This window comes from Taurulus bubalis, assembly GCF_910589615.1.
Source record: "Taurulus bubalis genome assembly, chromosome: 18".
NCBI classification, from domain to species: domain Eukaryota; kingdom Metazoa; phylum Chordata; class Actinopteri; order Perciformes; family Cottidae; genus Taurulus; species Taurulus bubalis.
In genome coordinates this window covers 18,109,590-18,120,944 of record NC_136606.1, presented here as the reverse complement: position 1 = coordinate 18,120,944, position 11,355 = coordinate 18,109,590, and the positions used below count along the sequence as shown (strand labels likewise).

Sequence of the window (11,355 nt, the reverse complement as noted above, 5' to 3'; positions counted from 1 at the left end):
GAACAACCTTTCTGTGACCTGCACGAACAAACTAAAGAAGTAAACTCAGTGCATGGACCTCCTCTAAATTAATTTGGTGTCAACTTATCTTGAAACTAGATCGCCCGGTCTCCAACCGGGCATCCCGTTAAGTCTTGAGCCAAACCACTTGTTGACTTACATTGTTTTAAAATGAAATTCTGAATTCTTTTTCTAAAAGGTTTCAGTTCCTTTGTGGAAAAGACCATGATGCCGTACATCAGCACCACCCCTGCCAAGCTGCTGAACCCGTGCACGGGCGACCAAATAAATTAAATTCATCATTGAAGGCCCTCCGTAATGCCAAAGGAGCCTATTACTCATCACTAATAGAGAAAAATAAGAATAACCCTAGGTTTCTCTTTAGCACTGTGGCCAGGCTGACAGAGCGTCACAGCTCTGTAGATCCGTGTATTCCTACAGACCTCAGTAGTAATGACTTCATGAACTTCTTCAATGGTAAGATTCTGGCTATTAGAGGCAGGATCAGTGATCTCCTGCCCTCGACCACTGCTGGTCCATCCTCAGGTGGGATGGCCATGGAGGAGGCTGTGGGCCCTGTTGTGTGTCTGAAGGGATTTTCTCCCATCAACCTGAACCAACTGTCTTCAATGGTTTCTACTTCTAAATCGTCTACCTGTCTCCTGGACTCTGTCCTGACTAAGCTGTTTAAGGAAGTTTTACCTTTAGTTAGTGCCTCTCTACTAGATATTATCAATGGGTCTTTACTAACGGGGTCATGTACCACAGTCTTTTAAAGTAGCTGTAATTAAACCTCTTCTTAAGAAGCCCACTCTGGATCCAGAGGTGTTGGCTAACTACAGACCTATCTCTAACCTTCCCTTCCTCTCTAAGATACTGGAGAAGGTAGTCGCAAATCAGTTGTGTGACTTTTTACATAACAATAGTTTATTTGAGGAGTTTCAGTCAGGATTTAGAAAGCATCATAGCACAGAGACACTAGTGACAATTACTAATGACCTTCTAGTTGCATCAGATAGGGGACTTGTCTTTGTACTGGTCTTGTTGGACCTTAGTGCAGCGTTTGACACCATTGACCATGACATCTTATTACAGAGACTAGACCAGTTGATTGGTATTAAAGGTACAGCACTAAGCTGGTTTAAGTCGTATTTATCAGATCGATCTCAGTTTGTATTTGTAAACGATGAGGCCTCGGTTACCACTGCCGTTCGCCATGGAGTTCCACAGGGTTCTGCGCTTGGACCAATTTTATTCACCTTATATATGCTTCAGGGCTCTCAAGTGTCACGCATTGAGCATGACTGTCACGCATTTCGGTCTTAAGTCCCGCCCTCCCGCCACACATCGTATTTCTCACGCTGAAAAAAAACCTCTAGGCTATTTAATGTGCCGCAGCGCACAAACATGACCTGGTCGCGCTGCCCTCACCATGGAGGAATCAAGCACGTCTCCCCCGAATCCCCTGGAGTTCTGCCGCGGTGCCACTCATCAGCCAATCAAAAAAAAGAAATGGGCTACACGAATAGCCAATCAGAAAAACGCATCTGTTGTATCTGGGTGAAATGGCCCTGGATGACCTTACTCGTGGTTCCCAGAGTGTTAAAAAGTAGGTTGGGGGATAGAGCTTTCAGTTATCGGGCTCCTCTTCTGTGGAATCAGCTTCCACTTTCAGTCCGGGGGACAGACACGGTCACCTCATTGAAGAGTAGACTCAATACTTTCCTCTTTGATAGCGCTTATAGTTAGGGCCGTTTCAGGCTTATAGTTAGGGCTGTTTCAGGCTTATAGTTAGGGCTGACTCAGGTTTGCCCTGGTCCAGCCCCTAGATATGCTGCTATAGGCCTAGACTGCTGGGGGACATCTTAGGATACACTGAGCTCCTCTCTCCTCTTATTTCTCTCCTTCTGGATAAATGATTGTCTCTTCAATGAACATCAAAATCGAATCAGCTCATCCTGATGTCCAAGTTGACGTTTGTGGCAAATTTTAAGAAATTCTCACTTTGTGTAAATGAGATATTACATTACAAGACGGACGGACTACCTGGAAGCATGCCTCTATATTCGCTTCTACTTCTGAGGGAGAAACACAGCACACACAATGTCCTCAACAAAGCATACATTTATTCTCATAAACATCAGGTTCTTCAGGTACACAAACAGTCACAAACACAAACACTTTCAGTCTTTTTTTCTTTTCTTTTTTGGACACAGTCAACGTTAAGCGAGTCAAACACATCACATCACCTAATGTGGGATTTTTCACTTTCCGACGTGTGCTAACAGTGACAGTCATGTATGTTGCTCATCTAACTGAGGAAAGAAAGAGTCCGACCCTTAATCCTGTCACTTCCTGGTTTGTGGTGAAGGCTTGAAAACAAAGGACAGTTCACTGATGACCACTCAAACATGGCGTTCAACGGACAGCAGTCCGCTATACGGTAGATTACCCACTCAGTGCTCACGTACATCAGTGCTTTGCCCTTCATTCACAGTCCTACGGTTTGTGTCAGACACATAAGGACAGCTCTACATGGCTTTTGTTGCCAGCGTTGGCAATGATATATTCATCTCTTGTTTGACAGAACACAGCAGCTGATTCACTAGTTACTCTATGTAAATATATATATATATGTATTTTTTTCTCAATATATCTATATATTCTATCTATGGAATAAGTCTATATAGCATATATATATACTTTTGGTAGGGTTTTGAAAACATTCAGGTACATTCACTTGACCCTGTTATGTTTTTTTTTTCTTCAAATGAAAGATAAACACAGACAAATGTTAGAGATACTTGCCATGTAGTAACGGCCTCCTATCAAGAAACAAGACATTAAGCATCCCCCAACTTAGAAGAAGCAAATAAAAGTCTCATTGCTGGCTCCTTAAGGACCAACAACAAACATAAATATACTAAAAGACCTCTGTATTAATCTAGAGTATAAAATAGCATATTTTCTGGACTTGACAACAGTTTATATTCACTCTAATAATAGAGTCTGGGTGCACACAATTCCACAGGTGCGTACATAAGCTGGCAACAACAGGTAGGCAATTCGATGGTTTCCTTTGCGTATTGACCAAGTCAACAAAAAGTATTCTGTCAGTGGTTAAAAAGCTTAATGCAAAACTCACTTCTACAATCACTAGTGTGAATAGACCCTTGGCATATCACAGAATACACAAATAGGCATTAATCAACAAGTCAAAGAGAACTCGGCCTACAGAGGACCACACTGACGGTAAGCCACGCTGCGCATGAACACAGATGTTTTTCAGAAGGCCACGAGGATGTCACTCCGGTGCTGGTTAGGAAAGTGCTCCTTCATGGGACCGGGCTGCCAGAGGACCCCAATACCGCCCTTAAATCGGACTGTGAAAGTTCAAGTCATAACTGAAATATTGATCTTCTGTAACAGGAGCAATATTACATAAAAGGATTGTGTACACATACTGATTTATTTCAAACTGTAAGAATCCAAGGTCAATAGATTCATTGTCAGACAGTGCGCCCTTGTTATGAGATTGACATTTCTCAGTATTTAAAAACGGGTCAGTCCACCCAAATAAAAGAACAAACATGTGCTCACTTTCCCCTTGTGCTATCTAGCCATGGACTTTTCGTATTTCAGTTGAGCTAAAGAAGATCTTTGAGATTTCTGCCCTATGAAATGGAGGCGAGTGGAAAATTTCCTCTGGATAATCCACAGTGACATCGTTTCCACAATAAGATGTTGTCATTAACATGTCATTTTATTATTGGGGTGGAGGCAGAACTTTCAGCCCAGATCTCAAAAACGGTGCTCATAAAATGAGATTTATGAATGCAACTACAGTTCTATGAGTTCTGGATCACTGTCAGGCTCACATATATATGGTCAGGCCAAGTTGTCATACCAACAAAGTCCACTGCGACCATGAGATGACGAAGGGTGCACGGCCCAACACAAAACCCCGATGCCATCGTGGAATCTGTTCCCTCACACATTCCCCACTCTCGATCCATTGCAATCTTCCTAACCGACAGACAGCGGTGCTTTAGCTCTGTATGAATTACACTAGCAAGGTCAGGAGGAATGCTAAGGAATGAAAGCTGTTGATAGGATTGCCATTGACATAGCATGAGGAGCAGCCATGCTAATAGTGAACCAAGTTACACAAAGACTGCCAGGTTGCAGCAGCACAGATGTCTTCGTGAGACCCCTTTAAAAGCTGCCCAGGACGTGGACGCACTCAGAGTAGATTGCCACTTCACATCACTAGGTGTAGGCCCAGCGGCCTATCAGCGCGTAGGATCACATCCACAATCCAATGAAAAAGTCTCGGAAACCACGACGACCGCAGGAAATGCAGAATGATGGCCGCTGAGCAGCTCTCTGGTACCTCACCATGTGTTGTGCATCGCTTGGAAAAACGCTTCCAGAGATTAGCGGAGAGGTACCCAGTGGAGGGAGCCCTCAACTGGTCACAGGATGACAGGCTTCCAACAGGCAGACAAACACAGCACAAGGTGATTCAGATACGTGTGCATCACTCTAGATGAGAAAGGAGGAGGCACCATGGCGGCCCAGTTTCAGAAGCACTGGAAACAACAGCTCAATCTCACTAGCTTTGGGTGGAGTCTCCAGTCTTTCTGTGGCACAGCTACTGCCCTGTTCTGGGCGCCTGGGAAAGGAATTGCCCTCAGGTTCAGGAAATGGGGAAAATGGACACGTGAGGAGCTGTTGTGACACGGCCTGGACCCGATATGAGAAACTGCTGAGGTGCCGTCTGTCCAGATGAGAACATGCTTGTCCTTCAAAACCGGGAAAAAACGCTGCAGTGCCAGATATTTGTCTGAGCTGGAGCAAGTATACGTGATTTGATCTTTGCTGCACGCTCCATTGGCCCTTGATGGTCCTGCGCTGCCAGACTGCTCCACAACCTCTCGGCATAAAGGGATTAATCCCAAAAGAACCACATTGATCCGAAACAGGTCCTCCCTCCAAGGCCTCAATGTCCGGCAACAAAAGCCGGACACCCTGACGTTCTGGCCCCGGTGCCACTTGGGATCAAAGTGGAGCCTGTTGAGCCAGATTTGAAGGGGACACAAGTACAGAAGACCCTGAGGGACCGAATGACATCAGTGTGAATGTGTATGCCTGCCCTTGTAAGGCCAACCTCAGGAACTGCCTGTGGTGTAGTGTGTGGGATGTGAAAATAGGCATCATTGAGATCTATTGACACAAATCAGGCCCCCTGTGAAACTGACGGGACAACATCTGCCACCTGCAACATTTGGATTGGTCAAACCTTTAAAAACCTGTTCAACCCCCACAGTTCTAGGATCAGAACAGCACAGCATGAAGCAAAAAGAACCAGTTTTTAGTTAGCAAAGAGCACGGCGAGCCGCCGGTCTATTCACCGGTCTAACAGTAGTTCAGCATGAACCGTAACGGTGAGATTTTATGTAAAACTGGTCTCTGCTGGACGATAAAAACTAACAGCCCTCAGGTTGTGAAGCTATAAGCGACAAGCCAAATTGACCTGCTATCAGTTTACACAATTGCAAAAAAATAGAAGGAACAGATTGCTTGATGATATCAGGGTTTTGTACTGGGACGTGCAGCATTCACCATCGCATAGTCACAGGAGGCGCTGTTGGTATAACGGCTCTGAGAAGTCCAGTGCTAACGCGTTGTCTGCATGGCTAGATACCATAAGACAGAAGAATTTGGGAGAAATCACCCTTTGACAGTATTACTGTGTCAACTAGGTTATAAATGAACCCTTTAACAAGATTTAAATAAACAGTAGAAAAAAATAATCCAACAGGAAATTAAATACATACCTTCAAACTAATTGTCCAAAAACCAAACAGTGCATTTAAAAAAAAACAAAAAAAACATGAACAATAATATTATCTATAAAATTGGATTATTTGACCTTGAGAGATTATTCCTTATGAATTGTAACACTAAGATCAATTCTCACCATTGGCTTGATATACTTTTACCATTTTTTTTTTTAACAAGTCAAATGCCTCAACTGGTGAGAGATGACACTAGTGATAAAAGACATAACAGAAACTTACCATCCCTGTGATACTGATTGTTAGGACTGAGTGTGTGTGAGAAGGAGTCCCTGTAGGGCTCAATGCCCACCAGGGCTAGGCCGGATAGTGTGGGCTTGGAGCCGGAGTGTCCAGGTCCCCGTCCGCCTCAGCTTCTTCCTGGCCGGAGAAGGAGCTCAGTGCATCCCACAGGAGGCGGGGCTGCTCACAGTGGTGGCGACTCCTCCAGTGCTCCATAACCCCCTCTTTCGTGTCCAACACCTCGCTGCAAAGCACACAGTTAAAGGCAGCACCTGCTGCAAGGACCCCAAGGCCTCCACCCCTATCTGGTGATGAGAGGATCTCGCTGTCCTCCCCCTCCCTACCATGGTGGTGGGACATGATGTGCCTCTTAAGCTTGGAGAAGGAGAAGAACTCCTCGTCGCAGCTGCCGCACTTGACCAGGTTGCGCTTCTCGTTGAGCTGTCGCCAGTAGTGGGCCGCGTGCTTCACTAGCTCATTCTCGGCCTCGCGGCCAACCCGCACCGATTGGCCATCGTGAAGTGGAACCTGGGACTCCTCCCCGTGCACGTGCAGCAAGTGCATCTTCATGTCGGCAAAGGTGGGAGTGATGGCCTGGCAGCGGCCACATTTAATCTGCAGCTCCACGGGGTCTTCGCGATCCTGCTCATCTGGTGGATTTGGGGAGTTGGACCTTGTGAGGAAAACAACAAACAATGCTTTGTTTACAACTTTGTTATGACCGTTTGGAAAAGGTTGCCTCGTCAAGTCATGAATCAATATATTTAGCCATTAAATGTGTATGTTGACATCTCTAGATAAAACTTGCTATGTTAAAGATCACAATGAAGCTCAATCAACAATCTCACCCCTCCATATCCTCATGTTGGCTGATGGACGGCTCCACGGTCAGCACCACCTTGTGGACCTCTCTCAAATGACTGAAGTAAACCCCAACATATCCAAACGCTTTCTCACAGAACTCGCAGCTCAGAGAGCGCCGTGGGCGTACATCGGAGTGGTGAAGCTTCATGTGGGTGCTCAGGCTGCCGGAGTGAGCGTACGCTTTGCGGCAGACTGGGCAGACGTAGGGCCGGCTGTTAGTGTGGCTGTTCATGTGGCTCTGGAGGTGATGCTTGAATTGAAAACAGCGATTGCAGGTGGGGCAACGGTGGAGCGGACGGCTGCCGATGAATACTCGCGAATGGGAGGCACCTCTCAGGTGGAGGGTTACTGGGGCCGGTTGGGCAGGACAGTCCAGGGCCTTGGTTGTGGTGGTGGTGGGGAGCTGATGACCGAGAACGAGCTCCTGCTCTTGGCCATCTGGAGTAATGGCAGGCAAACTAACCAGTTGGGGAACTGTCTCCATAACCAACATGGGCTTGGGTCGGATGCTGCGGTACTTCTTTGAAATGTCAACTTCTTTTTGTTTGGAGCCTGGAACGACTGCTGGTGGTTTTTCTGGGACCCTTCTACGGAAGAAAGACAAAGACCTTTTCTTTCTGGCCTCAAATGCCAAGATGTCTTCCATGGTCTTTCTCTTCCTACCCCTCTTCTTGCCAGGTGGTTTCTGGAGGGTTCCCAACACAGGAATGAGTGTGGTCTTGGCCTGGGGCTGTAGAGTGGATGTTGGCACCTGGTTGTGACCCAAGGCGTCAGCTGTCTCGGGGTTCTTGGATGTAGGATCTAGGGGGCTGTTGAGTCCGGTCTGGCAAGAGAAACCCTTCTTTTCTGGGGACAAATCGCTGAGCTTGGCAGCTGGGATCAGGGTGCTTTTCATTTTAGAGTAGGGCAGAATGGGAAGTTTACCTTTCGGTGGAGACGGGATAATTTGGACTGCTTTGCTGAAGATGGCCGAGGACAGGACAGTGATACTGCTCTGGGGCTGGGCTGCAGCTGACTTAGATTGGCACAGCCTCAGTGGAGTCTGACTTTCCTCATGGGATTTGACTGGGGAGCCTTTGACAGCAGCAGGGGGGTACTGGAGATTCTGAATAAGACTAGTTGTAGTTCGTTCAGAGCCATCTTGTGCTCGCTCTAACTGAGAACCCGGGTAGAGGACAGCATTGTCTGGGAGTACAGCAGTGACAGAGATGTCAGAGGAGGCTGGGTCAATCAGAATGACCTGCTCTGAAGGCTCCTCTTTGGGCACTAGGGTGTCCTTTGTGTGCTTGCACTCTTGTTTTTTCTTTATCACTGTTGATGCCCCACTTACAACTGACTTGGTTTGCGCTGTCACAGCCACCTTGGAGGCTGTTTTCACCCTCGCAGATAGAGGCGGTGACTTGACCTTATCTGTGGTCCCCTTGCTCCTCACTGGCTGGTATCTGGGGATGGGCAACTTGAGGTTCTTTTGGGTGTGTTGCTGTGGTTGCTGCGGCGTCTGAGAGGACACCGAAGGGGGCAGTGCCACCAGAGAGAACGTGCCATCCTGACCGGCTATCTGCATCAGTGCATAGTTTTGGGTGGGCACGATGATGGACTTGGGGCTGGAGGCGGTGGTAGCCTCAGGGAGGGCAGAGGGAGGCTGGCAGGACAGGACCGCAGGGGCGGGGGAGGGCGCCACGGCCTTGGGGGCGATGCTCCGGAACTGAAGGCTCTTCATCTGAAAGGCTGGACTCACTGCCTACCAACTGAAACACAATCACAAAAGAAACCGTTTTATTAGGTTTTCCAGCGACACCAGATAGCCCTTTCAACCTTAACGTACCATTTCAGCCCTAACCCTCTTACTGCAAGTTTCAACATCAATAAGTGCCACACTGTATGATTGCAGTGTTAAATGTGTTTGAGCTAAAAAGGAATGACTAAGATGGCTACATGGCTTCCTCTGCTCTTTTCTGAAAGCTTCCGAAATCACGACTGTAAATGTGACCTCACAGCAAAAGAGTCAGTTTTTTTGATGTCGTCGTTACTGTGCAACCCAAGCAGGAGAGAAGCAAACACACTGTCAAAAATACAGGCATCTGCACGAGTGTGACAAGCTGTCCCATTACCCATGTCTCTCTGGTCGCACACAGCGGACTCACTCTCCCCCAGGCTAAGGACAGACTGCCCCCTTTGATTTGAGCTCAGCATGCAGCCGTGGTACATGCTGGGGCTCTGCGGGGAGGGGCTCCTTATTGCCCCCCCCTCAGCCCTCACTTCCTGGAGGGATCAGCGAGTGGAGCGTGAAAGCTGCCAAACGGCAGGATCTTTACGAGATGAAGAGGGGCTCCCCTCTCATCTCCCCCTTCACTGACCAGCACCGCAACCTGGCCGAAGGCAATGAGGATGCCCCGGAAAGAAAAGCAAAAAAGCCCTGGATTTACTTTACATCCCCTGTTCACAAATCGCGTTTCATGGTTATCCAACGGGGATGAGGCCTTTCCACTCAGTGATTGCCATTCTGACTGTTGATACAAAATACTGCTGAAGTCTTTGAGGAAACTATAACCTCAGGAGTGAGGTTTTAAACAAGTCTATATCATGTAAATCTACCGTACAGTTTCCATCCATCAATCAAAAGCCACAGGTATGGCTTTAAAAACAAAAAGGCTGATTCCCTTCATTTATATCAATACTGAATCTTTATTTCAAAAGGAGAGCGAGATTACAGAGGAATGCATCAAAGGGCCTAATTGTAAACAGCCTGTGAAGTCTGAATTTCACATTATGACCCGACTTTCAAGAGCAGCGTTTGATACCGGCGCTCCACTCTGTAATAACAATCAGCATTAAGTGCAACAATCTGGAGGTGTCACAAAAGGCAAATACTCAACAACAGGATTTCTAACCCCCCCCACCCCTCGGATTCATTTTCAAAGCAGTCTGAGCAAGAAGCTTTATGCATTAAGAAAGACTGAGAAGAAAAGAAACTCTGCAATGGGCATATTGTTTAACAGCTGGAAGTGTTTCTGTGCATAGAGATTATTTATACAGTACCCCTACCGCATTACGACTCCATAAAACTGGAGATATTCCTTCTCTGTGTGGATAGTTGACTCCAGGTTGACTGTGACTTTGGCTGAAGACCGAGCGGAATAAAACCGTGGGATGTGTGTTCCCCTGGGCATTTTATGTGGCTCTAGAAAGTGGGAGTTTGTGGGTAGAGGCAACGCTTGGCGATTCATTCTACCATGTGAAAGTTTACAGTTGGACATGAGGGGGGAGAAGAAAAAAAAAAGGTGTGTATCAACAGCTGGAGAAGCAGAACCAGTAGGCCTATAATCCTTTTGTCACAGATGATTCAGCAGACGTCACCTGACACCAAGTAACTCCACACAAAAACAAGATCTGTTTTAATATGCCCCTTTGTCTTATTCCACCTGGAAAAGCAGGAATAGTATGCAAGCAGCATGTCTTGTTTGAACTTGGAGACGCCTTACATTGTAAGAAAATCAATGCCGCTGATGCTAGACAGTAAGATAACATTGAATTCGTCAGCATCATCCGAAGAACGGAGGAAGCACTTAAAGCACAAAGCTCGTCCCGCCAATTTTTCTCATTACTATGCAAATGTATTCAGGAAGGTGATCCCACATCTAATCTGATCATGTACACAGATTGTTTCCATCATGTACCGTCCTTGCGCTGCTGTGTCTACAAGCGTCTGTACACAGACCTGTGTGCTCAGACGGGCAGACGCCACCCTGACGGGTCTGTAGCAGGAAGTAGAGCCGGGAGGAAGTAGACAGACAATATTACTAATCATTACATTAAGCTGATTTCTGACAAATCAATGTATACCAGTTTTTTTTTACATTTGAGATAATTTGTCGTAATGATCTTGTAAGAATAAACTTTTACATTTTCAATATTTCCAAAGTGACTCTGTCCCGATCATTCAGCGTCGGTGATGCTGGATTTAGACACTTTCTAGAGGTTGATATGTTTACTTCGCCTCCGTTTTAAAACCAAAACGTGGCCCAGATTAGGAGTTTCCAAATTCAGGAGTATTTGAGTCTTGAATAACATGCTTAATGATTTGTGAATTCAATATAAAAATCAGTGTGGGATAATCCCAGAATATATGGAAATGATTTGCCTCCATTGAGCCACATTGTCTCCCAACATGTTGAACTCATATTCATCTCCTGGTATGGGTCTCAATCTATGGATTTAGTTATAGGACCAATGGAAACTGCAAATCTCCCTCAAGCCTCCTCAGAAATCCATATTCCTGCTTCCGTTGCCCACGTTTTTATGTACATGGATGTTTATGTGTTGCATAAAAAAGAGCATTGTTGAATGTAGAGATGAACTTAGTGTTTGGTATTTAACCAAAGGCTGATTTTAGGTTTTCATAAAACTC

The 11,355-nt window shown here is 46.2% G+C and overlaps 1 protein-coding gene across 1 annotated transcript; it reads right to left on the bottom strand.

The window, feature by feature from the left end:
• Nucleotides 1–6,158: 6,158 nt before the first annotated feature.
• znf438 (zinc finger protein 438) lies at nt 6,159–8,673 on the bottom strand (the record flags this gene model as incomplete). Its single annotated transcript, XM_079234097.1, has 2 exons — nt 6,932–8,673; nt 6,159–6,756 (listed from the first exon to the last, which is right to left on the bottom strand). The coding sequence occupies exons 1-2, from the start codon at nt 8,665–8,667 to the stop codon at nt 6,159–6,161; spliced, it is 2,334 nt and encodes a 777-aa protein (XP_079090223.1). The 5' UTR covers nt 8,668–8,673.
• Nucleotides 8,674–11,355: the final 2,682 nt, after the last annotated feature.